Here is a 25,797-nt window from a genome sequence, read left to right on the forward strand (position 1 = left end):
CCGTTGCCTCCCCAAACACCCCGGTCCCAGCCGAGTTCCGGGGTGCGAGCGGGTGCGCAGTTGGGTGCTGAGCCCGGCCGGCTCGCGGCAGCAGTGCCGGGGCTGCGGCGGGCGCTGGGCGGGCCGTGCCGAGCCGAGCCGAGCCGGGCCAACCCCGCCGAGGGGGGCGGGCGGCGCCGCTTATAAAGAGGGCGGCGGGAGCGGGGCGGGGGAAAGTGCGTCCCTTCTCGGCGCTGCGGGACCGGCCAGCGGGGCCTGCCCAGCCCCGGCGGGGCGGAACGGCTCGGCTCGGCTCGGCTCGCGGGGCATGGGCCGGCCCTGAAGGGATGGAGCGGCGGGCGCTGTGCGCGGGGCTCTTCTGGCTGCTGCTCCCGCTCGCCCTGCTTGCCGGTGAGTGGGGGGGGGAAAGGAGGGCAGGGGGTCCTGTGTTCCCCCCCGAGCCGCGGGGCGACCTCCCCATCCCGGGGGAACCGTGGGAGTCGGACGGGGGTGTGTGTCCCGTCCTGCACGGTTGTGTCCCCCCACGGGGGACCGCTCTGCATCCCCCCCCCGTCCCACGGGGGTCTTATCCTGCCCGGACAACCCCGTCCAGCCCCACGAGGGTCTTATTCTGCACAGCTTCCATCCAGCCCCGCGGGGGACTCCCAGCTCCACGCAGGATTTATCCTGCCCGGCTGTACCCCCCCCCCCCCGCCCCACGGAGAACCGTCCTTCACACCACCCCTCCATGCGGGATCTATCCAGTTTGTCACCCCCTGGCCCCCCGCGGGAACTATCCTGCCCGAGTTCCAACCCCAGCCCCACGGGGGACCGTGCTGTGTCCCCCCTCCAGCCCCACGGGGGACCTTATCCTGCACAGCCCTCCCCCCCCCCGTCCTTGATGCCACTGCCCGGCAGACCCCCCCTGCCCCTCCGGGCACCCCATCCTGCACACCCCCCTGTCCTCGCCCTCACGGTGGACCACCCTGTCCCCCCTCCCCCCTGCTCAGGCGGGTCCGATCCTGCTCTTGGGCGATGCTGGCACTTCTCCGGGATGGGTGTGTGTAGAGGGGTGCGTGTCGTTATCCCTCCGGGAACAGCCAGCGGACACCGGCACTGGGCACCCGGAGGCTTTTTGGGTCTAAAACTGTCCCGATGAGGACACGGTCCTGTCACCTCGCTCACTCCTCTTGTAAGGTGGAGGGCAAAGAAGGTGCTGGAACAGCCCAGCTCCCCAGCGCAGCTGCGATGGGTGATGTGGTGATGTTTGGAGGGTACCCGGCACCCATCCTGGCTCTGTGTCCTGCCCCGGCGCTGGGATGGGGTGCTGGGCACCCCCATGAGCTGCAGCAGCCGCTGTGGGTTCGTGGCTGGCGAGCTGCTCCCAACCCATTTGGAGCAACGTTGGCTTTGAAGGCAGATGCGCCACCCACCGCGGCAACCGTCTGGCTACCGGCCTGGAAAATACCCGTGTCCTGGGACGCGCAGAACAAGAATTGGCTCTTTGAACCCCGGCTGCTTGGGGGACCCCATTTGGGCATTCTCCGTTTACCTAAAGGAAAAACCTCTCCGTAAACAGGATTGTTCAACGGGCTCCTTGTGCCCGGGCACGGGGAGGGTTTGGCGGCCGCTGCCGGGCTCGTGCCGCCCATGCCGGGGGATCCGCAGCCCAGGGGAGCTATGGCGTTACTTTTGGGGTGGTGTCACCCAGAAAGAGGGATGTGTGCCCAACGGGAGCTGCATCCAGCTGGGCAGCCCCTGTCCCGGCTGTGTTTTTGGGGGTGCTGCGCTGGGGTACGTGGTGCTGCCCGTGCCACTGGCGCGGGGTGAGCCTCCCCGGCAGGGGAAGTTGGTGACTGTTGAAAAAGCTTCTCTTTATTTGTTCTGCTTCATCCGAAGAGTGACTCAGTGCATCGCGCAGGATGTGAGGAGGTTAATTATAACCCTGCCTACGAACTGGGCTGGGAAGGGAAGGTGGCTCGGTCGTCCTTGCACAAGACCTCCTGGACGGTGGGGTGGCAACCGCCGCTTTGGGGCGCGGGAGCCGCCAGCCCCGTCCCATGGGTGCACGGGGTGACACGTGGCCTCTGGGCGCGGCCTCGCGCATGGGGCCCTCGTGCCCCAGTTATGCCGATTTGGCCCCAAATTGTGCCGAGCTTGCTCGCCCCACTCCAGCACGGGCGTTGTGCTGGGGAGCCGCTGTCTCCCATGGCTGGTGGTGCTGGTGGGACTGGTGTCCTCCCCTGTGGTCATCCCATAGGTGGCTCTTGTGCCCCGCTTCTGCTGATTTGGCCCCAAATCGTCCCAAACTTGCTCACCTGGCTTCGACACGGGGTGTTGTGCCGGGGACCAGCTGTCTCCCATGGCTGGTGGTGCTGCTGGTGCTGTTGGTGCTGTTGGTGGTCCTCTCTGTGGTGGCTCTCGTGCCCCAGTTACGCCAATTTGGCCCCAAATTGTGCCAAGCTTGCTTGCCTACTCCCCCCACTCCGGCATGGGGTGTTGTGTCCAGGAGCTGCTATCGCCTATGGCTGGTGGTGCCGGTGGTGTTGGTGTTCCCCACCCGCGCATGGTGATCCTATAGGTGGCTTGTTTAAATCTGGGGGTCCTGCTTGGGTTTTGGGGCTGTCCTGGGAGAACAGCTCCCTCCTGCTCAGCTACTGCTCCAAACAGCCGTGGGGTTGACTCGGTGGGATCCAGGGGGCTGGGGCCTGGCACCTGCTCTGAGGGGAAACTGAGGCATAGGGAGGTGACATAGCTTGTCCCGTTGCACCTAGAGGGGAGGAAGAGCCATGGAGCATGACCTGCCTGCATCCTTTCCTTCCCCAGCAATTAGGCTCTTCCCAAACGTCCGGAGGATGTTTGCTTGCGGCTCCCGTCCAGCTCTAGGCGGGTGGAAGTGCAGGAGCGCAGCGGCACAGCTCAAGGTGGTCCTGTTTCCCCCTGGCTGGCACAGGCGGGGACCCCCACTCTGTGCTCCCAGCCATGCCATGGGCCAGATCCCCACCTGGCACTGGGAGGTCCCTCAGCTCCATCCTGCCTAGCGGAGGTGATGGGGGGGGGCACATCCCACCCATGGGGTGACCATAGTGGGGACCAGGCAGCTCCGCATGGGGACCCCAACTCCAGCGTAGCTTGGGCAGAACCATGGGTGAGGGCAGCAGCCTCCCCTCCCTCTGGATGCAGTGCCCCCCAAAATGGGGGGGTCTGACTGGGGGTGAGGTGAGGACACAGCCCCTCCTGGCTGAGCCCCCTGCCCACCCAGGAGGCAATGGGGTGCCGGGGGTCCCCGAGGGGGTCCCAGCCAGCCCTGGGTGCCGCAGGGGGCTGGTGCCCGGCTGGGCTCTGGCGGGAGCGTGGGCTGCAGCCAGCTGCCTCCTGCGGTCAGGTGCTTTTTATAAAATGAAGGGAAATAAAAAAAGAGGAGGGGAAAAAAAAAAAAAAAGAATTTAAAAAAAAAAAAATAGCCACTGCTGTCTCCAAGAGCAATAACTCTGTTTCCTCCCCGGGCACACAGGGGATGGGAGGTGCAGGGCTGGCTGTCTGCAGCGCTCTGCCCGTGCTGGGGTGCCCGTCTCCCTGGGATTGAGCCTCTTGCAGCCCCATTGCAGTGGGTGATGCTGTGGGGGCTCCCAGGGGTGCAGCAGGTCCCAGTGCTGCCCCTGGGGCTCCCCTGTCCTGGAGGGGTTGCTGCAGGCTGGGCTTGCAGGGGCTTTATCCCTCCAGTATGGCCGAGTTAAACCCTTTGCATCGTCCTCACCCCGTCACAGCAGAATCCTGGGGTGCCCGTTGCGATTGGGAGAGGAATTGGGGGTGTTTAGAGGCTGCTTGACGCTGCCATCTGGCAGACACTGTCCTGGCTCCAAGCTACTCAGGGGAAATGGACATTCCCAGATCCATCATTCTCTGTTTGATGTGAACGTGGGTCCTTTTATGCAGGTGGGTGTGCAAGCAGGAGGTGTGTGTGTGAGCATCCTGGTGCTGAGCCCCAAGAGCTGCTGTGGCCCCTTGACATAGAATCGTAGAATCACCAGGTTGGAAAAGACATCTTAAATCATTGAGTCCAACCATTCCTATCTGCCACTAAACCATGTCCTTGAGTAGTGGGCTGTCCCCATCCTAGTGTGGACCCGGTGCAGGGATTGCAGCCCTGGAGCTGGGGTGTCCCCAGGCATGCTGGTGGCAGCCAGCACTTGTCCCCAAAGACATCGTTCCGTGTCCCGTTGCGGGAGCCGCTGGCCGGCTGCTGGGGTTCCCCAGGTTAACAGATGTGGCATCAAGCCCGGTGCCCTCTTGGAGCAGCTCTCCGGGCATCCCAGCAGAGCAGGGCTGGCCGCTGCCTCCATCCTGGCAGGAGTGGGATTAACTTTCCACAAAAACAGGATACGGCGGGTGAACTGGTGGGGCTGCTCCCTCTTCCCGGAAAGAGGAGCTGGGGCTGGGAATGTGCTGGTGGCTGGCGCTCCATGCATAGATGGCCCTGGGGTGTGCTTTGAGGCTGCCTAGATTTTGGGATGGGGAGGGGGAAATCCCAAGAGGAGAGTGTCTGTGGCTGGAGCTCGTTAGCCTGTCTCTGGTTTGCAGCCAGCGAGTGCAGAGCGCAGGGTCCTGGGTGCAAAGTGACATCTTGGGGACACTCTATGTCCCCCAGTCCTCAGGACCCCAGCTGGGGGCTGTCAGCCAGGAGGCAGGACCTGGCTGTGGGGAAGCAGCTCAGCAGAGCTGCCTGGCTCCGGCAGCAGGTAACGGGGCTGGGTAAAAATAGCAGAGCAGGCAGGGAATTAAAGAACTCTGTTAATTAATCCTGAGCGGCCGCAGGTCCCCACAGAGCCGGCGGCTACACTGGTGCCAATTGGTGTTTGGGCTGTGTGCGGGCACGGGGCGGATGGCCCAGGCGACCCCCCCTTTCCTGTGCAGGGGGGTACAGATCCATCTCCAGGAGCTGGCTGGGCGTGGGATGGTGCCTGGTTTGCTGGGAGTGGGCTGTAGACCCTCTCCTGGCTGCCCTTCCCATGCTTCCCCAGCCTGGTTGCAATGGGAGAGACCCTGGCTGCCCCCATCCTTGCTGCCAGGTCCCTCGGAGTCCCCGATGACCCCCTTTGCCTCCCACGGGAAGATCTCAAGGGGAGATTAAAGGAAACCTGGCACATCTCGCCCAGCTCCCCGGAGCTGCGATTTATCCTCCTCTCGGCACATTAACGTCGTTAATATTTCAAGTGCCGCTGGCTGCCAGCGCTGGCCGCAGTGGCCGTGAACTCTCCGGCAGCACAGGAGCTGGGCTGGCTGCTCTGACTCCCTGGGGCTGGGGAAGAGGGGATTTGGGGTGCGCATCTGGGATAACCTTGCTGGAGGTAAAAGGGGGTGCTCGGCATGGGCCAGATTCTGCTGCGTGTGTGCAGTAGAGGTGGCACTGCGGGTCATCATGGGTGATGGGTGCTGCTTGCATGGGGAGCAGGGGACAGCGGGTGCTACGGAGCTGCGCCCACCCACCTGCCTGGCTTCTCGCGGGGACGATGGGTGCGGGAGGGCGGGTTTTGCCGCTGGGTTGCTCTCCCCACTGCCGCTCTCCTCACGGGCCAAACTGGTTTTTCTCCCCACTCCACGATTTCCTTGCTGTCAGCACAGCAGGGAACCGGTTTCCTCCAACTGTGCAGGACAGGGCACCCACGCAGCGCTGGCACCGCATGCCTTGGTGCAGCTGGCCCCGCTGAGCAGGCATGGGTGCAAAGCTGGGCACTGCGAGCGCTCCTAAACCAGGCTGCACCGTGCCAGGGGGCTGCTCCCTGCCCGGCACACCGTCAGCATCTTTTCTTCTTCCCCCCTTTTTCATCCTTGAGCACTTAAAAGCTGGTTGAAGCCAGGGCTGCAGCAAGTGCTGACCAAGTGCCGGGAGCTTTGCCGGTGGTGCCTTGAGCTGAGGAAGAGGGGGAGCCTTCGGCCAGAGGGTCCCATGGGTGCTGGCTCAGCCCTGGGGTGCAGCAGAGTGCTCTGCATTTGCAGGTGGTTGCTCCAAGCCCTTCCTGGTGCCACAGGTGACCCTGAGCTACTGCTGCAATGATGCCTGCTCTGTTCTGGCCCCTTTCTGGGGGTGATGTTCCCAGTGCCAGGGGGCTGGTAGCATAAAATATGTGGGTCGTGCTGGCTCTCCAGCATGGGTGTTCCCTGCAGCATGCGTGCACCCCACGGTGCCCACAATCCCTGTCCTCCCTGCAGCTCTCGGGCAGACCCCAGCCCAGGTGATGCCAGCGGTGCTCCTGCACCACTGGTCCCCTCGGTGCCACCAGCACACACAGGGTGGCTGTGGCTGTGACCAGGACTCACCCTGGGGCTGGTTTGACCCCAGGCACTCAAAGGACTCTGCCCTGGCGCAGGAGTGGGCTGCGGGGTCGGTACCGGGACAGGGGGTGCCGGTGGCTGTCGGGGAGGTGGTGACTGGCTCCCACATAAGCCAGAGCGGCAGCTCGCCCCCGCACCGGGAAGGCTCCTCTCGGCCCCGTCACCGCTGGCGCGGGAAGGGGAATATTTGCTCCATTAGATCATGGTTTGCCGAAACGTAGCCAACAACCCACGGCAGCGTGTGGGGAGGTGACGCGGCCTGGGGTCACCACGGAGGGATGACCACGGGGACAGTGGTCCCAGTACCCCCACGCTGGGCTCTCTGTGTCCCCACCCGTGCTGGGGGGCTGCCTGCGCTCGCTGGGTGTGGGAGGCAGATGGGGACCCTGCTGTGGGCTTGGGGACTCGCTTTAGCCCTGACGGGTGCTGCGTGGGATGCGCCCTGGGCTGCTGGGCGTGTTCCTGGGTGCCTCCCCTCCCACCACCCCCGCACCCCTTGGGGATCCCCTGCCATCCTTGGGGTGTTGGGGCTGCATCGTGTCCCCCCTGGGCTGTCCCTCACCCCAGGATGTGCTGTCCCATTGAAACCACATAAACACAGGAAGGGCTGTGCCGAGCTGGTGGTGCTGAGCACGTCCCTCGACATCTGGCCTGCCCCTCTCCTTGTCCCTCAGCCTCGTGGGGCCAGCGGCTGCCCACTTGGCCCCCTCTGCCTTGTCCCTTTCCCAAGCAGAGCAGGTCCCTGACCTGGCCATGCGGACCCCGGGACCCTGGCACCAGTTCCCTGTGGCTGTCCCCTCCCTGGGCTGTCCCAGAAGGTCTCCTCTACCCAGAGCAGCTTGCAGGGGGGAATCAGGAACAGGTCGCTCTGATTTGGAGATGGAGAATTGCGTTGGGACCACCTGGAGTTGGGGCATGATTGAAAAGCAAAGCCGCTCTCCTGTGCAGACCCCCGTGATGCTCTTCGTGCCCATCATCGGGGCCTCGTGGCTGGGTGGCTGCAAGGCTGTCCCTGGCTGGTGCTGTTTCACGTCGGTGCATGTGCCGGTGTCTGTCACTGCTCGCCTGGCGTGTGCTCGCAGCCCCTGGGAACGCTGTGTCCCCAACCGGAGTTGCAGCTATCCTGGGATGTCCCTGCCGTACGGTCCCCGTCCCTGCCGGCAGCAGCTCTGCAGGGTGCTGGTTCAGCCCTGCTCCCTGCTCAGCCCCGCCGATGGTTTCACGCCTGCAAACAAGCTGTAATTTAGGTCTAAAAATAAGCAAGGAGGAAGGTGGCGAGCTGGTGGCGTGCCCGGAGCAGGGCAGGGCGCAGGTTGGGGGCTGTGCCGGTCCTGGGGCAGTGGCGAGTGGGGGTCCCCAGCCAGCCATGGGGTCCTCAAACCTCACCATAGTCATGCAGGAATGATGTGGAAATATGGCAGATTTTGCTCATCAGTCTTGTCCGTCTGTCACCCCACACGTCTCGGACCTCTGGTGTCCCCCCTACCCTCTCCATGGGAGTCACCGGGACTGATACAGCCTGGTCTCCTGCCCAGGTCCCTTTCTTCCCACCAGTGTTTCTGGGTGCTTGAGTCGCTGTCTGAGACTGCCCCTGTTTTGGGGTGCCTCTTGTTTTGGGGGTTTCCCTCGCCTCCTGCTCAGGCATCCTTCTGGGGTCCCTGGGATGGGGGGGACGCAGCTGGGAGCTGGGTGGGCTGTGGCACCCTCCCAGTGCCACATCCTTGCCACTAACCCTGCCTGTACCTCTGCCCACAGCCTGCATCTTCCGCTTCAACGTCCTCTCCTTGGTGTACCTGCTCTTCCTGCTGCTCCTGCCCTGCTTCCCGGGACCCACCCAGCGCTCCGCTGGAGGTAAGGGGCTCAGCCCTGGCGTGCAGGGACGGGGCAGGGTGGGGTGGGCAGCTCTGCCCTGGGAGAACTGGGCAGCGCAGGGGCTGCAGGTACCTGCCTGCCTTCTCCCTGCGGTTTCCCCCGAGCTGGGCAGTGTGGCTCCGCGTGGCAGCCTCGCTCTGTTAATTATAGCCCGGTGCGGCTATTAATAGATCTCCAGCTACAAAATGGTCAGTTTTGAGCCCCAGTCTTATTAACCAGAAACCTCAGGGCGAGGCTGTGACCACCAGGTGGGCAGGGATGTACCACAAGCAGCCCTTGCGCCCTGCCCGCGCTTGTCCCCCAGCTCGGGCATGCGCGGGGGGTCCCAAGGGGTGCATCCCCCATGTGGGGTGCGTGGGGTACATCCCTGCAGGGTGGGCACTGGGTGCCCGTAGCGCTGCTGTCTCCCTGTGCCAGGCTCAGCCACGCTGTAACACAAGCCGGCAGCGCCTGGCACGGCCGCAGCTAAAAGCTCTGAATATTTGATGGGCTCACATGGCCCCGGAGCCCGGGCGCTGCTGATAGCTTTCCTGAGGTTTTACAGGAGAAAGAAACAAGCAGAGGGAAAGGTTTTGGCCTAGGGCTGCCCCTCAGCCGCCGTGCAGCTGTGGTGGGCTCGCTGCCTGTCCTGTGGCCGGGAAAATGGGCGTGCGGCCCAGGGATGGGTGGGATAGGGGCACGGCTGCAGCTGGTGGAAGGTCTGATGGGGCTCATGATGTGAGGGATCCTCTGGGGGCCACCCACACCCCCCCCCGGATGTTCCACCAGGGATTGAGATGGGGATGGGGGGATGCATCTTGATGCTGGTCCCTTACAGTAGGGCCAGGGAAGCGCTCAGTGCCAGCTGGGTTGGGAGCTGGAGCAAGGGAGGGAGTGGGGTCCTGGGGCCCTGGCTCCCTGCGTTGTCTTTTGCCTCTGTTTCCCTAGTAATGCAGTCAAAATGGTGCTGTTGGGCTGTGCTGGGTGCATGGCAAGATATGAAAGGTCCTGGTGGGACCCTGTCCCTTCAGCAGACCCCTGGCACCTCTGGGCACAACTGCAGTGCACCCCTTCCCAGCTCTTCCTGAGGGTGCTGAGTCCCTGCTGGTAACGCTGGTGCTCCCCGGGTTCACTTTGGGCTGTGGGTAACAGGTTGCCCATGTCTTGCAGGTCACACTGTCCGCCTCCTCAAAGCTCTCCTGGGGACCAGCATCCTTTTCCTCCTAGGCCACTTAGTTTTCCAGATATGCCTGTATACGCTGCCTGTCCTGGACCAGCTGCTGGGGCCCAGCTGTGAGTACGGGGCGCTGGGTCAGGCTGCTGGGGGTGCCCACGCCTGCCCCTGCCCTCCCACACCTGTGTTTCCCCTGGCTTCACCCCCTCCCTGCAGTGTGGGGCTGGACCCCCAAGCTGGTGACATGGAGATGTGGGAATCCCATCCTGTTGGGTGCTTGGGGGCTGCTGAGGCTCTGCAGGGTCACAGCCACGTGCCGTGCCGCATGCTGTGCCGTGCCAGGGTGCCCACTCTGTGGCTGCCGCACTGGGCATCCTGGTTCCCCATGGATGTGAGGCTTTCTCCCCATGGGGAAGCTGCTCTGGGTGGGCATGAAGCGGTCCGTGCGGGGTCTGCCAAACTCAGCGCCTCCCTGCTTCCCTGCAGGCAGCACCTGGGAGGTCCTCGCTCGGCACATCGGGGTCACCAGGTAAGGGTATGCTGGTGGTGTGGGGCTGGGGGCGGGCAGCAAGGGGGAGAAATGCACCCCTAAGCCCTCCCCTGCCCTTCTCTCCTCTCCAGGCTGGACTTGAGCGACATCCCCAACTCGGTGCGTCTCGTGGCACCCGATGTTGGTATCCTGCTGGTCTCATCCCTGTGCCTGTGCCTGTGCCGCCGCCTCGTCCCCAAGGCCAGCGCTGTCGCCCATGGCCGGAGGCCAGAGTCCCTGGAGCCCCCTGAGCGGGTGAGAGCCAACCCCGGCTCCGGTGGCAGCATCCGACCTGCCACATCCTGCCAAGCCCCTGCCAGCCTCCCTGGCGCACAGCGACCGCTCCCCATCCCCTTCCCGGGAAGGGCAGCCTGGAGCGCGGAGGGCTTGGCATGGGGATGTCCCCGGTGGCTGGGCACCCAGGTGGGGGCAGCTTTGGCTGTGCAGTGGCGGTGGAGGGCTGGGTGGTTGGTGAAAAGGTCAACGTGAGCCGGCAATGCTTGCATGCGGCCCAGAAAGCCAACTGTGTCCTGGGCTGCATCCAAAGCAGCGTGGCCAGCGGGGCGAGGGGGGGCATTCTGCCCCTCCTTCGCTCTTGTGAGACCCCTCCTGGAGTCCTATGTCCAGTTCTGGAATTCCCAACCTAAGAAGGATATGGAACTGTTGGAATAGATCCAGAGGAGGGCTACAAAGATGATCCAAGGGCTTGAGCTGAGCACTTCTGCTATGAGGCAGGCTGAGAGAGTTGGGGTTGTTCAGCGTGGAGAAGAAAAGGCTCCGAGGAGACATTAAAGCAGCTTCCAGTACCTGAAGGGGCTACAGGAAGGCTGGGAAGGGACTGTTTATAAGGGCATGGAGTGACAGGATGAGGGGGGATGGCTTTAAATTGTAGAGGGGAAGATTTAGACTAGACATTAAGGAAGAAATTCTTCACAGTGAGGGTGGGGAGGCCCTGGCACAGGTTGCCCAGAGAAGTTGTGGCTGTCCCATCCCTGGAAGTGTTCCAGGCCAGGTTGGATGGGGTTTTGAGCAACCTAATCCAGTGGGAGGTGTCCCTGCCCATGGAAGGGGGTTGGAACTGGATGATCTTTAAGGTCCTTTCCAACCCAAACCATTCGATGATTCTGTGATCATCGCAGCACCTCGTATAGGCCAGGGTGACTCAGCCTCGGAGGAGTGCCTGTGTTTGCTCCTGTGTTGCCATAGGGATCCCGGCAAACATTCCAGCCCCACTGCTTGATGTGGGGCTGCCTGCTGGCAGGGGGAGCGTGGTGCCTGCATCCCCGGGCTCTGGATGGCATGGCTGCTCCAGAACCCCTGGGCTCGGGAAGGCCAGCAGAGCGGGTGATCATGGGATGCTGGTACCCATCTAGAGCTTGCTGGCAGGATGCAGGGCTGGATGCTGTGCCATGAGATGCCAGCCCTGCCTGGCAGTGCCAGCGGGGCACAGGGATGCTGTGTTTGTGTCAGGGTCACCCAGTCGGACACAATGCCAAACCCATGACACTCCCCAGCCCAGCGAACACCCCTCAGGGCTTGGTCCCTATTTGGGGTGCTCCCCACTCGTCTGGGCTGTCGTGGTGGGTGCTCTGCTGCCCGGCTCCGGCCACGGCCAGGCTGTAACTGGAGCGCCGGCCGATGCGAATGCCTTTGCTGTGAGCACAGGGCCAGCGCGGGAGGCAGCCTGGAAAAAAGCTCAGTGCTGGGAACCCTGATGCTGGCGCCAAGAAAAACAGCCGCTTTTTGGAGGCGCTTTCCAAGCGGCTAATGAGATAAACACGGCCAGGTGCTGGGCTGCATGCCTGCACAGCACAGGGCAGGGTGCCCTGGCCGTCCACCCGCGCTCCCCCTCAAGCGGGGAAACTGAGGCACGGCCAGCAGCAGCCTGGGGCTGGCCACCAGGTTCACGCCGTGCTCTCCTCACCTGGCAGGGGGAAGAGGAGGATGTGGAGCGGCACAGCAGCACGGGCGATGGGGACGCGCCACTCAGTGTCAGGCTGCGGGTGACAGCTCACTGGCTGCTGTGGGCGGCTGGGAAGGGCCTGGCCATCCTGCTGCTGGCCTTGGCTGGTGGGTATGGGATGTGGGGTGTCTGCGGTGAGCTGGGGGTGTGCGGTGAGCTGGGGAGGGGGGCCTTGGTGGTCATGCTGCCGGAGGGGATGCTTGGTCCAAGGGGGTGCTTGGCCGGAGGATGCTCAGCTGCACACTGACCGCCTGCGGGGCGCTGCTCCCCAGGGATCACCCTGCCCTCCGCCTCCTCCAGCATCTACTACCTGCTCTTCGTGGGGCTGTGCACGTGGTGGGCCTGCCACCTCCCCACCAGCCGCTTGGCCTTCGATACCCTCTGCATCCTTGTTGGCGTCTACGCAGCCGCCCACATCCTCTGCCTCTATGCCTACCAAACACCCTTCATCCAGGGGGTCTTCCCACCCTCCACCATCTGGGCACGGTGAGTCCCCGGGGAGGGAGCTGTGCCACGGGGCCCTGTGCTGCCCCATTGGAGCAGCCAGCCCAGCACCCTGCTCAGCCCCCATCCTGCTGCCAGCCCTGGCAAGTCTCTGGGGAGCGTGGCAGGAGGCTGCTCAGTGAAGCCGCGTGCCATGCTAGTGCCAGGATAGGACCCTGGCTTATGATGGGGGCCCTGGTTGGGGCAATAATGCCACCTGCTCTGTTCCTGCAGGTTGTTCGGTTTCAAGGACATCATCCTGTACCACAACTGCTCCCAGCCCAACGCTCTGGTGCTCAACACTGACCACCCCTGGCCCGTCTATGCCAACCCTGGCATCCTGCTCCTGCTCTACTACACTGTGACCACCCTGGTGAAGCTGCGCTGGCTGGACACCAAGGTGAGGGTCTGCAGGGCTGTGCCGGACCCCGTGCCAGTGCCCAGTGTGTCCCACTGCTCTGACTGCCCCAGCCCTGGCACCAGGGGTGCCAGGTGGAGGGGAGGTGGGGAGCAGTGGGCTGCCTGTGGCAGGAAGTGCCTTGGCTGGGGGATGGGGCATGATCCTGCTCCCCCGGCGGCTGCCGCAGGGTGCCCTGAGTTGGCTCCTGCCCCTCGCAGAGAACCACGGTGCCGGCACGGCCACCACCGAGGTGCCTAGGGAGGGAGCTGGTGGAGCTGGAGAGCTGGCCCAAGGACACTGATGGCATAGCTGAGGACACCAAGGTGGGTTTGGGGTGGCTGTGCCCTCTGAGCGATGCCCAGACTGGTGGGAGAATGGGTGCAGGGTGTTCTGGGAGTGCCAGGGTGGGCTCTGAGCCCTCTCTGTCCCCCAGCCCATGCTGTCCCCCAGCACTGGGAAGCCAGGTAGTGGCGCTGAGAACTGCACTGTCCACGTCATGCCCAACTCGCCACAGCCAGGTAAGCCTGTCCCCACTACCCTCCCCACCCCAAGCCTTGCCTGTGGCCTTGGAGACAGCTCACAGTCTCCCCTCCCCATGGCCAGCCAAGAGGAGTCCCGCGGTGCGGCTGCTCCTGCACACCCTGAGCCATGTTATCATGAAACAGAGCTATGTCTGCGCACTCATCGCCATGATGGTAAGGGGCTGGGGGAGGAACGGGCAGACACGGGGGCACCTCCTGGGCTGAGCCCGCGTGAGCCACTGCATCCTGCCTGCCTGCAGGTGTGGAGCATCACCTACCACAGCTGGCTGACCTTCGTGCTGCTGCTCTGGGCATGCCTTATCTGGACGGTGCGGAGCCGGCATCACTTCGCCATGCTCTGCTCACCTTTCCTCGTCCTCTACGGCATCGCTCTCTGCAGCCTGCAATACGTCTGGGGTATGGACCTGGTCCCTGAGCTGCCCACCCGTATTGGCTTCATGAGCCTGGAGCAGCTGGGATTGGTGCACCCCAAATATCCCTGCCTGGACCTGGGGGCTAAGGTAAGTCTGGCATTCCCATCCCCGTCCCTACCGACACGCAGGTGTTCCCACTCACCGCCTTGTCCCCGCAGCTCCTGCTCACCCTCACCTTCTGGCTGCTGCTGCGGCAGTTCGTTAAGGAGAAGCTGCTAACAAGGAGGTGCCCGACCACCCCACTCCTGGAGGTTACTGTCTCAGACTCAGGTAAGGACTCCTGGTGTCACCCACCCAAGAAGACCATGTGCTGGGCTGAGCATCCCTGGGGGTGGGCAGCTACCGGGGGTGGGGACAACACTTTTGCCCCCCGCCTGGCTGCCTGCAGCTCCCTGCGTGCCCTGCAGAGCCCAGCCGGCAGCGGGACATGCTGAAAGCGCTGGGGGTCCTGGTGCGGGATTTCTATGCCAAATACTGGATCTGCGTCTGCGCCGGCATGTTCATCATGGTGAGCTTTGCTGGGCGCCTCGTTGTCTACAAGATCGTCTACATGCTCCTTTTCCTTCTCTGCCTCACCCTGTTCCAGGTAGGGGAGCTGGGAACCCTTCCCTACCCCATGTCCATGCCCGCTGTGGCCCCACTGACGTCCCTGTCCCCTCAGGTGTACTACAGCCTGTGGCGCAAGGTTCTGAAGGGCTTCTGGTGGCTGGTGGTGGCGTACACCATGCTGGTGCTCATCGCCGTCTACACCTACCAGTTTGAGGACTTCCCCATGTACTGGAAGAACCTGACGGGACTCACCGATGAGCAGTGAGTGTTCCCAGCCTCCTGCAGGGTGTCTTCTGCTGCCAGCCCTGTGGTGGCACCAGGATGCGGGCAAAGGATGTGTTGCACAGGGGGAGGCGGAGGCAACTGTTTCCCTGAGGAAACAGGGAGTTAGGGTTGAATCCCAGTATGCCAGCTTGGTGCCCATGCAGGGGGCAGGATGGATGTGGACCCCCACTGACCCTCCCTTCCCTGCACAGGCTGTGGGACCTGGGTCTGGAGCAGTTCAGCGTCTCCGAGCTCTTCTCCAGCACCCTCATTCCGGGCTTCTTCCTCCTGGCCTGCATCCTCCAGCTCCATTACTTCCATCAGCCATTCATGCACATCACCGACCTGGAGCACATCCCTGCTGCCACCCCACCACCCTGCCGCATCCCCAGGTAGGGCCCCATGCCAAGGTTGACCCCCCTGCACCCCGAGCACCCCATGCCTGCGCTGAACTCTCCTTCCCACAGGCCTGAGGAGCTGCACGGGAGCCGGCTGCTGCAGGATGCAGCCGCTGCTGACAGCGCCGAGACAGGCGACTCCGACACCGCGTCACAGGGTACTGGGCAGGGGTGGGAGGACAGGGTGAGAAAGGGTGTCCTCCAAGCCAGGAAGGAGCTAGGAGAGCAGGGAGATGGATTTGGGGTGTCCTCCAAGTGGGAGGCGTGTACAAATGGATTGGGGTGTCCTGTAAGTGTGAGAGGTTGCGGTGATGGGTTGGGGCATCCTCCAAGCCAGGAATGAACTGGGGGTTGCAGGGACGGATTGGGGTGTCCTGCAAGTCTGGGTGGGTATAGGATGAATTGGGGTGTCCTTCAAGCCAAGATGGCACAGGGAGTGTAGGGAGATGGATTTGGGTTGACCTCCAAGTGTGGGAGGGTATGAGGCTGGATGGGAGCATCCTGCAAGCATGGGGAGGGTACAGAGAAGAGTTGGGTTGTCCTCCAAGCCAGGGTGACTGCAGGGGTGTCCATGATAGTCCATGTCCCCGCAGTGCCCACCAAGTGGGGGCTGGTGCTGGAGCGCCTGATCGTGCTGGGCTGGACCTTCTCGGACATGCTGACCCGCGGGCAGGTCTTCGTGAGGCGCCTGCTGGAGCTCCACATCCTCAAGCTGGTGGCTCTCTACATCGTCTGGGTGGCCCTGCAGGAGGTACCGGCCCCAGGACTCCAGGGTAGGGGGGCTCAGCCAGGCACCCTGGGGTGCTGACGTGTCTTGCTGGCCTAGGTATCGGTGATGAACTTCTTGCTGGTCCTGCTGTGGGCCTTTGCCATGCCCTACTGCCGATTCCGCCACATGGCCTCCTGCCTCTCCACTGTCTGGACCTGCATCATCATTGTCTGCAAGATGCTTTACCAGCTCAAGATCGTTGACCCCAGCGAATACTCCAGCAACTGCACCCAGGTACCCAGACAGTCACGCTAGGGGGATGCCCAGTTTTTGAGGTGCTTGTGGTGCACGGGGGAGGGCTCCCTGGGTGGAGGGAGGAGTCCGGTGGCGGGAGAAAGGGTGCTGACATCTAATGGTGTTCTCTTTTCTAGCCCCATTTCAATGGCACCAACCTGAGCCCAGAGGAGCTGAGCAACTCCACGCTGTACCGCGGCGCCGTGGACCCTGCCAACTGGTTCGGCATCCGCAAGGGCTACCCCAACCTGGGCTACATCCAGGTGGGCATGGGGACACCCCGTTTGTGGGGACCACATGGGTGGGTGCTCAGTAACAAGCTGTGGTCCTGAGCATCCCCTCATCCCCCCACAGAACCACCTTCTGGTGCTGCTGCTGCTGGTGTTCGAGGCGGTGGTGTACCGGCGCCAGCAGTACTACCGCAAGCAGCACCAGCTGGTGGCCCCTGTCACTGAGACCATCTTTGAGGACATTTCCTGTGAGCACCTCGACGGCGGCCTCGGCAGCTGTGCCAAATACTTCATCAACTACTTCTACTACAAGTTTGGCTTGGAGGTGGGGAGCAGGCAGTGCAGGGGGGTTCCCACCACTCGCAGCAGCTCGGGGCTGAGCCTCTGCCTTCCCCCCAGATCTGCTTCCTGATGACGGTGAACGTGATCGGGCAACGGATGAACTTCATGGTGATCCTGCATGGCTGCTGGCTCGTTGTCATCTTGACACGGCGCCGGCGGGCAGCCATCGCCCGCCTCTGGCCCAAGTACTGCTTCTTCCTTGTTGTCTTCCTCCTCTACCAGTACCTGCTGTGCGTGGGCATGCCACCTGCCCTCTGCGTGGGTAAGGGGACACCCATCCTTCGCGTGGGTCAGGGAGGAGGAGGTCCTTGCGTGGCCACACTGCCCACTGTGGGTAAGGGGCTGGGGGACCAGCACTGAGTGTGCCCACCACCCCCCAGACTATCCGTGGCGCTGGAGCCGGGCCCTCCCCATCAACTCGGCGCTCATCAAGTGGCTGTACCTGCCGGATTTCTTTGTGGCCCCCAAATCCACCAACCTCATCAGTGAGTACCAAACTCCAGCCCCTGTCACCCCTCCTTGCCCACAGGGTGCCCTGTCCTCCAACTCCAGTCCTTGGGATCTTCTCCCATCCATGGGCACATGCCAGACCCAACCATGGGGATCCCATCCTGCCCCCCCAGGAGGGTGAGCAGAGGGGGGGTGGAAGGGCAGCCAGGAAGGGTGGGAGAAGCTAAAAGAGCTGCACCATTGTGTGCGTGTGTGTGTGTGGAGTTCAGTAGGTGCCCACCCTATTTTGGGAGGAAGAGCTGGGCAAGAGTCCTCCCCACTTTGGAGTCTGGAGCTTGGTTGAAGTCTCAGCCCTTTTTTGGGACATTGAAGGGCTCCTGTGCCCACAGATGACTTCGTGCTGCTGCTGTGTGTGGCCCAGCAGTGGCGAGTGTTTGAGGCCGAGCACACTGAGGAGTGGCTGCAGGCAGCTGGGGACAACACTGATCGGTTCGACCTGGAACAGGACCCTCACAACCCTACACCCAACTTCATCCACTGCCGGTGGGTGCCTGCGGCTGCGGTGGGCTGGGGCCATGGGGATGGAGCACCCCTGCCCAGGATGGGACCCTTTGGGGTATGGACAAGATGGGACCTCCGGACAGCGGGACATGCTTGGCTGGGATCCCCTAGGATGGGCTTGGGAGGCCACCACCTCTGGGACACCTTTGGGCCAAGGAAGCCCTCTCCTTGACATCGGGCTAGAACAGGAACCCCCTGTGGCTGGAACAGGACCCTCTACCACTAGGATGGTACCCCAGGTCTGGGAGGGGAGCACCCTGAGACTGTGGTGGCACCCCTGAGGAGATGCCACCTTGCTGCACAGCAAAACCAGGCAGTGCCAAGCGTGGGTGCTGGGAGGGGCCATGTACCCTGCTCTGAGTGTCCCATCCCACAGCTCGTACCTGGACATGGCAAAGGTGGTGGTCTTCCGCTACCTCTTCTGGTTCGTACTGGTGGTGGTCTTCATCACTGGGGCCACCCGCATCAGCCTCTTCGGCCTCGGCTACCTGCTGGCCTGCTTCTACCTCCTCCTTTTCGGTACCACCATGCTGCGCAAACCAGTGCGGGCTCGTCTTGTGCTCTGGGACTGCCTCATCCTCTACAACATCACTGTCATCATCTCCAAAAACATGCTGTCGGTGAGGCCCGCTGGTCCCCAGCCACACAACGCTCCCTGGGCTTCCCCTAGGGATGGGACAGGTGGTAGCGCTGTTCCCCTCTCGCAAACCCCACACTCTGTCCTCTCTGCCTGCAGCTTCTCTCCTGCGTCTTCGTGCAGCAGATGCAGAACAACTTCTGCTGGGTGATCCAACTCTTCAGCCTGGTCTGCACCGTCAAGGGCTACTACAACCGTGAGTTGCTGGCTTGGGGGCTTGAGGACCACCCTGCCTGAGCTGGTGGACTTGGAGGTGCGGGTTTGGGCTGTTGTCTGACCTGCTTGCATCTCTGCCTGCCAGCCAAGGAGATGAGCAAGGACCAGGACTGCTTGCTGCCTGTGGAGGAGGCAGGCATCATCTGGGACAGCATCTGCTTCTTCTTCCTCCTCCTCCAGCGCCGCATCTTCCTCAGCTATTACTACTTACACGTCATGCTGGACCTCCAGGCCTCTGCTCTGCAGGCCTCCAGGTGGGGCTGGGGTCCCGGAGGGTCCTTGTGTGGGTGCCAGGTTGCTGGTGACCCCTCACCCTCCTGACATCCTCGTCTCCACAGGGGCGTCGCGCTGTTCAAGGCCAGCATCCTCAAGAGCATACGTTCCCACCAGCAAGCTGAAAAGAAGTCGCTGGCCCAGCTGAAGCGGCAGTGAGTGGGTTTTGGGGGGCACCTGGGACCCCCCCTCTTGCAGCTGCCAGCACCTTGGGGCTTCCCTGTGGGGAGGGTGGTTGGGTTTTGCCCCTGGGACTCTGGGGGAGCGGGCTCCGCAGCAGCTTGTGCCTGGCAGGATGGAGCGGATCCGAGCCAAGCAGGAGAAGTACCACCAGGAGCGGCTGCTCGGCAGCACCAGTGAGGGGCAGGATGAGACCAGGCGAGGTGAGAGCCAGGAGGTCCCCCCACCTCCCCAACCACTCTCTGGACACAGCAGGGTGACCGCGATCTATTGCCGATGCCTGTCCTGGTGGAGCTGCACAGAGCATCGTGGTGAACCCCCCTCCTCGCCCCCCCCGGCTCACTCTGGTGCTGGGGGTGGGTGCACCGAGTGTGGCCGTGCTCAGGTCCCCATCTGCCGTTCCACAGCCCCCAGCAGCCCGGCGGACCCTTCCCGGCAGAGGGAGCGGTGGTGGCGGCCATGGTTAGACCACGCCGCAGGTACTGCCCTGGCATGGGGTCCATAACGGGGCGCAGCCCCTCGGCAAGGTCCCTCCGCCAGGGACTACTAACACCCACGCAGAGTGGCGGTGATGGCGCTTTCGGCGAGGTGACCCCCTGCATGCCCCCCATCCCTGTTCCAGGCACTAATCCAGGCTTCTGCACTTCCCAGCACTAACGGGGTGTTGGACTGGGGGTGCCGGGCTGGATTTGGGGTTACCGGCATCGGTCACCTCTGAATACTGGCACTGGAGGGACCCCACTTTGAGGATGTGGGAGTTGAGTCGTTGTCCCCAGTGGAGATCGCCGCGGTGTCCTTGGCACTGTGCTGGCATTGCCGTGTCAGGCAGAGAGCCCTGGGGAGGCACCGGCTGTGCCGTGACCCCCGTGCCGCCCTGGCAGTGCTGCATTCGGGGGAATATTTCCTCTTCGAGTCGGATAGCGAGGAGGAGGAGGAGGCAGCAGCGGCAGTGCCGGAGGAGCCACGGCCAAGCAGGCAGAGTGCCTTCCAGGTGAGCCTGGCTGGGTGGGGAGTGAGGGGGTCTCGTGGTGCCCGCGAGGCGCTGACAGTTCTTGTCCCACCCCAGCTCGCCTACCAAGCCTGGGTGACCAACACCAGGACGGCGCTGCGGCAGCAGGAGCAGCCGGAGACGCCTGGTGCTGAGGTCCCTGCAGGTGGGTCTGGCTCACCCCAAAAAGGGGCTGGGGGAGGTGGGAGGGGGCTGCCCTGCCCTGCGCCCATCGTTTCCTCTGGCTGCTGTTGGGGTTCCATGATGGGACATTGTCTCAGTGGGATTCTTGGGGTGGAGGGAGGTGTGGACTCTCTGATGGCGATGATGAGGTTGGGCATGTGCTCTTCTTTGGTGCCTCTGCTGGTTTTTAAACAGACTCTTGGGGGGACGCAGGGGATGGGGTGATGAGTGGGAGAGAACCACCAGGGGCCAGAAGCGATGTCTGTCGCCTGCTGAGCCAGTGTTACCCCTCCTGGGGGGGTGTCTGACCCTTGTAGGGGACAGTGCAAGGAGAGAGGAGGACATAGAGGCACCTGAAGAGGCTGAAGGCCAGGAGGAAGAGGAGGAAGAAGGCTCTGGTAGGTGGGCAGCAGAACCACAGGGTAAGGAGGTGTTGGGAGGGGTCTAAGTGAGTGCAAAGTGACCCCCTTATCTCACCCTGGCAGAGCGGAGCAACGTGGTACAGCGGGTGCTGAACACCCTCCGATTCCTGTGGGTGCTGTGCCGGGCCCTGGTGGATGGGCTGACCCAGTGGCTGGACGCTTGCACCCAGGAGCACGCTGAGATGTCCACCGTCCTGCACCTCGAGAGATATGTCCTCACGCGCCGACTGGCTGCGGTGAGCCTGGGGGGGACACCGTGGCATGGGGGGTTGGCAGCCCCGCGATGGCACTGACTGCCTGCCCTCTGCAGGGAGAGGACATTCATCGTGGGGTCCTGGATGAGCTCTATTTGCTGCCATCAGAGGAGCCCCCCGAGGAGCTGAGCCTGCAGGGGGCTGGGGGTGTGGACCCCCCAAAAGGCGTTGCTTCCAGGCAGGTGCATAGATACCCCCCGAAGGGGCAGCCGGCAGCGCCGCGGGCAGGACCTGGTGGGCAGGGGCTCACCCCTGGTGCCATCCACAGCAGCCACCTAGAAGCCACCCCCATCCCATCAGCGTGCTCGTTGCCTACCATCAGCCAGGAGCAGGTGACAACTTGTGCACCACGGAAGGATGTGGCTGGGTCTCGAGAGCTCCTGGCCCTGCCTGAGAATCAGAGCCGGACGGCTGGCGAGCTCCTCCTGAGCAGGTATGGGGATGTGGTGGGAGTGGTGGGGCTGGTGCTGGGGCTAGTGTGTCCGGTTCATCTCTCTCTGCACCCGGCAGACGGCTGTACTTCCCCGAGCTGGAAGAGTCGGAGCAGTTTTATCAGTCCCACAACCGGTTCCTGAAGCTGCTGCTGGCTGGGTACCGCTGCGTGACTGCGCACTCCGAACTCCTCTGCTACTTCATCATTATCCTCAACAACATGGTGACTGCCTCCGTCATCTCTCTCTTCCTGCCCATCCTTGTCTTCCTCTGGGCCATGCTCTCCATCCCCCGGCCCAGCAAGCGCTTCTGGATGACTGCCATCATCTTCACCGAGGTGGGCAGAGGGTGGCCAGGGAGGGGACGATGGCACCTGGCCCCTAGCTGCCGCCTGCTGACCCCAGCATCCCCACAGGTGATGGTGGTGGTGAAATACCTCTTCCAGTTTGGGTTCTTCCCATGGAATGGCTATGCCATGCTGGTGCGCAATGAGGGCAAGCCCTTCTTCCCACCCCGCATCCTGGGCTTGGAGAAGACTGACCGCTACATCAAGTATGACCTTGTCCAGCTCCTGGCACTCTTCTTCCACCGCTCCCTGCTGCTGGTGAGCCCCGGGGCATGGGCACCACTGCAAGCAGTACCTGGGTGGGCGTCTTCAGGAGCTGGAGGTGCTTCTGGGGAATGATGGGAGCTCTGGAGAGCACCCAGTGGGTACTTGGTGGCTCTGCCTTGGTTTCCACCCGAGGCACCCATTGCTGGTTGGGTCCTGGGGTGCATTGGGAGCTGATGCTATGGGGTGGGGGTGAGGCATGTGGGGCTGAGTGGCATCAGGAGCTCTATCCCCTTGACTTTGGCCTTCCACAGTCGTACGGGCTGTGGGACCACGAGGAGGACCCTTTCGCCAAGAAGACAGCAGAGGCAGGGCGGGTGGATGACGAGGAAGAGGAGGAGAAGTGGGAGGAAGCATCATCCCAGCCACTGGCAGAACGTGAAGAAGGGATGGAGGTGCCAGCAGATCCAGGAGCACTGAGTGCAGCCACAGGGCCGGAGCTGGAGGGTGATGTTGTGGAGCAGGAAGAGGGACCCAGGGCCATGCAGCTTCGCTTCAGGAGGAAGAAGCAGCTGGGGAAGAAGCAGCCGGAGGTGGCTCCGGAGGAAGGTGAGTGCTGGTTCCTGGCCCTCATGCCCCAGCAAGGGGTAAGGTTGGCTTCCCCCGGGACAGAGGGGGTGCTGGGGCCAGGCAGGATGCAGCCCTACAGGACCCCAGGCTGTCACCCACACTGTGCCTCACTTGCAGGGGATGTGGAGGAGGAGGAAGAAGAGGAGGAGGAAGAAGAGGAGGCAAAACAGAGCCACGCTCAGAAGAAGCTGAAGGCGTTTGGGCTGCGGATTAAGCTCTTCTTCCTCACCATGTGAGTGCCCGGAGCACTGGTAGGGGTGGGGGTGCAGAGTGCAATTCCCTGGTCACCTGTCCCCTCTGTCCTCTCCAGGACACAGAACATGTACCAGCCAGTGCGCAAGTTCTTCCAGGACATCCTACACACCCAACACCGTGCAGCCACTGATGTCTATGCCTTCATGTTCCTGGCTGACGTGGTTGACTTCATAATCATCATCTTTGGCTTCTGGGCTTTTGGGGTGAGCAGGGCTTTCCCACAAGGCATCAACTGGCCAGCTCCCACTGTGGGGCTGTATCCTGACTCCTCCTGCATCTGCAGAAACACTCGGCAGCTGCTGATATCACCTCCTCGCTGTCGGATGACCAAGTGCCCGAGGCCTTCCTGGTCATGCTGCTCATCCAGTTCACCACCATGGTCATCGACCGTGCACTCTACCTCCGCAAGACTGTGCTGGGCAAGCTCATCTTCCAGGTCATCCTGGTCTTCGGCATCCACCTCTGGATGTTCTTCATCCTGCCAGCTGTCACTGAAAGGTACCGAGCATCCCCCAAGGGCATGGCATATAGTCCTAAGGTGGCACTTTTGTGTCCTCAAGCCCACATAGTGGCCCAGCCTGGCCAGGGAGGTGGCCAGAAGGGTGACATCTCTTTCCCACAGGTTGTTCAGCCTCAACACAGTGGCCCAGCTGTGGTACTTCGTGAAGTGCATCTACTTCTCGCTATCAGCCTACCAGATCCGCTGTGGCTACCCTACTCGCATCCTGGGCAACTTCCTCACCAAGAAATACAACCACCTCAACCTCTTCCTCTTCCAGGGGTATGGTATGGGTCTGCATGGACCCCTGGGCACCCAGAGAATGCTGTACCAGTCCCTTCCCCTCGCGTATCCCCTAGGTTTCGCCTTGTGCCCTTCCTGGTGGAGCTGCGGGCTGTTATGGACTGGGTCTGGACGGACACCACGTTGTCCCTCTCCAACTGGATGTGTGTGGAGGACATCTACGCCAACATCTTCATCATCAAGTGCAGCCGTGAGACAGAGAAGGTACAGCCCCACCATACTAGGAAGAGCCCCTGAATAAGCCACTTGTTACTTGGGGTCCCCCCACGCCCACCTGGCACTGTGCACTCTCTCCCCCTTCCTAGAAATACCCTCAGCCCAAGGGGCAGAAGAAGAAGAAGATTGTGAAGTATGGCATGGGGGGCCTCATCATCCTCTTCCTCGTGGCCATCATCTGGTTCCCGCTGCTCTTCATGTCACTGGTGCGCTCTGTGGTGGGTGTTGTGAACCACCCCATCGACGTCACTGTCACCCTCAAGCTGGGGGGGTATGAGGTGAGGATACAGGGGGATGCAGGGCTGCCCAGCCAGGACAGTGATGTCCCTGCCTGGCTGACGGCGCCCCATTCTCCTGCAGCCGCTGTTCACCATGAGTGTCCAGCAGCAGTCCATCCAGCCCTTCACCCCCCATGACTATGAAGCCCTCACCAAAGAGTTTGAGAGGCAGCCGGTAAGTCTGTGCCCCAACGCTCCTCTGCTCCATCCCACCAGGTGTCCAGGGAGGAGCTGGCAGAGCCTGAGGTGTCCCAGGGTGAGGGTGTCCTTGGGTAGGGGCTGAGCTGTGCTCTCCTGGCACCAGGTGGCCATGCAGTTCATCACCCTGTACGGCTACGAGGACATCGTGAGGGCTCGCATCGAGGGCAGCTCGGGCTCACTCTGGAGCATCAGTCCCCCCAGCCGGGAGCAGATGCGGCGGGAGCTGCAGAACGGCTCCTCCGACATCACCCTCCGCCTCACCTGGACCTTCCAGAGGTACTGCTGGTGTGCGGTGGGGTGGGGACAGCCCTGCCTGCACCCACGCACACTCAGCCTCTGCTGTCCGCTCTGCCCACAGGGACTTGGGCAAAGGGGGGACAGTGGAGAACACCTTCGACAAGCACACCACCGACCTGCAGCCCGGCACGCCCCAGCGCATGGAGCTGGCCCAGCTGCTGCAGGGCACCCGTGACGCCCCTGTGTGAGTGCCCTGAGGGCAGGCTCGTGCCCCGTGCTCAGCGGGACGGTGCCCCTTCCCCGCTGACCCCACTCTCTTGCAGGCAAGTGCCCAAACTCTTCCCCAAATATATCCGAGCGCCCAATGGCCCCGAAGCCAACCCTGTCAAGCAGCTGCTGCCAGGTAAGTCCTACCATGTCCCTCCCCCAAAAATTATCGGTGTTGGGGACACAGCGGTGGCTGTGCTGTGCCCTGACAGTGCCACTCTCCCGGCAGACGGGGAGGACAGCTACCTGGATGTGGAGGTGCAGCTGAAACGGGAGCGCGCTGGCCGAGGGGCTGACAACTTCTTGGAGTGGTGGGTGGTGCGGCTGAAAGACCCTGACCCTGGTGACGGCAACATCCTCCCCATGATCATCTTCAATGATAAAGTCAGCCCCCCCAGCCTGGGCTTCTTGGCTGGCTACGGGTATGTGGAGGGGGTTGTGGGGAGCACCAACCAACTGGCTGCACCCCAAAAGAGGTGCGGAGCCAGGGGTAGGTGAGATACAAGATCTGCCCCCTCTCCCCGTCCTTTGCAGGATCATGGGGCTGTACGTCTCCATCGTGCTGGTGATTGGGAAGTTTGTGCGAGGTTTCTTCAGTGAGATCTCACACTCCATCATGTTTGAGGAGCTGCCCTGCGTGGACCGCATCCTGAAACTGTGCCAGGACATCTTCCTGGTGCGGGAGACAGGCGAACTGGAGCTGGAGGAGGAGCTCTACGCCAAGCTCATCTTCCTCTACCGCTCCCCGGAGACCATGATCAAATGGACACGGGAGAAGGAGTAAGGGGAAGGGGCTCCAGACCCCCTGCTCCTGGGGACATCACCGCCAATGCCTTAACCAGCTCCCCCCTGAAAGCTGGGGCTGTATCCTGCTGGGGGAGGCAGTGGGACACAGGGTGCTCGGCGCTCACTTTTAGGGAGGATGTTTTTCTTATGTTGCTTTGAAGCCGTCCGACCTGCAGAGACCACATTGTGCCTTCCTGGGGCAGGAAGAGAGCAGGAGCTGCCCCTCCTCACCTGCTGGGCACCCCTTGCTGCTGGGTGGGTGGGGTGTCAGGAGCCGGCCCTATCCCCACTCTCCCCAGCCCTGCTCCTGATCCAGGTTGAACTCAAAAAGCAATAGCCCCCCAGCCCCAGGATGGGGGGCCCTGGTCTGCTACCCACCCTCCACCTGGGGAGGGGGGCTGGCAGCCCCAGCCGGACTCTAGACACTTCTTGTGAAGTTTTGGTTTTGTTTGTTTTGGTTTTTTTTATTAATTCAAATGGTTTATTTATACAATTATCTAATAAAACAGCTGAGGCCTCCCTGGCT

General features: G+C 62.6%; 1 protein-coding gene across 2 annotated transcripts; it reads left to right on the forward strand.

Moving 5' to 3' along the window:
* The first annotated feature begins 252 nt into the window (after window positions 1–252).
* Window positions 253–25,705, forward strand: PIEZO1 (piezo type mechanosensitive ion channel component 1). 2 transcript variants are annotated; one of them, XM_054078662.1, is made up of 50 exons: window positions 253–390; window positions 8,068–8,163; window positions 9,334–9,456; window positions 9,824–9,866; window positions 9,959–10,121; window positions 11,798–11,936; window positions 12,102–12,315; window positions 12,547–12,712; window positions 12,931–13,035; window positions 13,146–13,230; window positions 13,316–13,407; window positions 13,494–13,754; window positions 13,826–13,937; window positions 14,075–14,253; window positions 14,329–14,477; window positions 14,693–14,872; window positions 14,948–15,036; window positions 15,472–15,629; window positions 15,705–15,881; window positions 16,019–16,144; window positions 16,236–16,436; window positions 16,511–16,715; window positions 16,834–16,938; window positions 17,293–17,446; window positions 17,841–18,084; window positions 18,201–18,297; window positions 18,403–18,571; window positions 18,656–18,745; window positions 18,885–18,973; window positions 19,178–19,249; window positions 19,652–19,761; window positions 19,837–19,924; window positions 20,259–20,339; window positions 20,427–20,599; window positions 20,674–21,050; window positions 21,128–21,386; window positions 21,465–21,653; window positions 21,914–22,208; window positions 22,347–22,461; window positions 22,540–22,687; window positions 22,768–22,982; window positions 23,107–23,265; window positions 23,343–23,490; window positions 23,592–23,780; window positions 23,863–23,955; window positions 24,085–24,257; window positions 24,340–24,462; window positions 24,542–24,621; window positions 24,715–24,907; window positions 25,020–25,704. In XM_054078662.1, exons 1-50 carry the CDS (start codon window positions 327–329, stop codon window positions 25,267–25,269), a joined length of 7,605 nt encoding a protein of 2,534 aa, XP_053934637.1. In that variant the 5' UTR covers window positions 253–326; the 3' UTR covers window positions 25,270–25,704. The 2 variants fall into 2 exon arrangements, with proteins under 2 accessions (XP_053934637.1, XP_053934638.1); XM_054078663.1 differs by lacking the exon at window positions 19,178–19,249 and having other exon boundaries at window positions 25,020–25,705.
* Window positions 25,706–25,797: the final 92 nt, after the last annotated feature.

The sequence above is a fragment of the Cuculus canorus genome, chromosome 13 (genome assembly GCF_017976375.1).
Source record: "Cuculus canorus isolate bCucCan1 chromosome 13, bCucCan1.pri, whole genome shotgun sequence".
Lineage (NCBI taxonomy): Eukaryota > Metazoa > Chordata > Aves > Cuculiformes > Cuculidae > Cuculus > Cuculus canorus.

Coding starts and splice junctions, on each gene's coding strand:
- PIEZO1 (XM_054078662.1), top strand. CDS start 327: ATGGAGCGGCGGGCGCTGTGCGCGGGGCTCTTCTGGCTGCTGCTCCCG. Junction 10,122..11,797: donor CCCTGGAGCCCCCTGAGCGG/GTGAGAGCCAAC, acceptor CTCACCTGGCAG/GGGGAAGAGGAGGATGTGGA. Junction 23,491..23,591: donor GCAGCCGTGAGACAGAGAAG/GTACAGCCCCAC, acceptor CCCCCTTCCTAG/AAATACCCTCAGCCCAAGGG.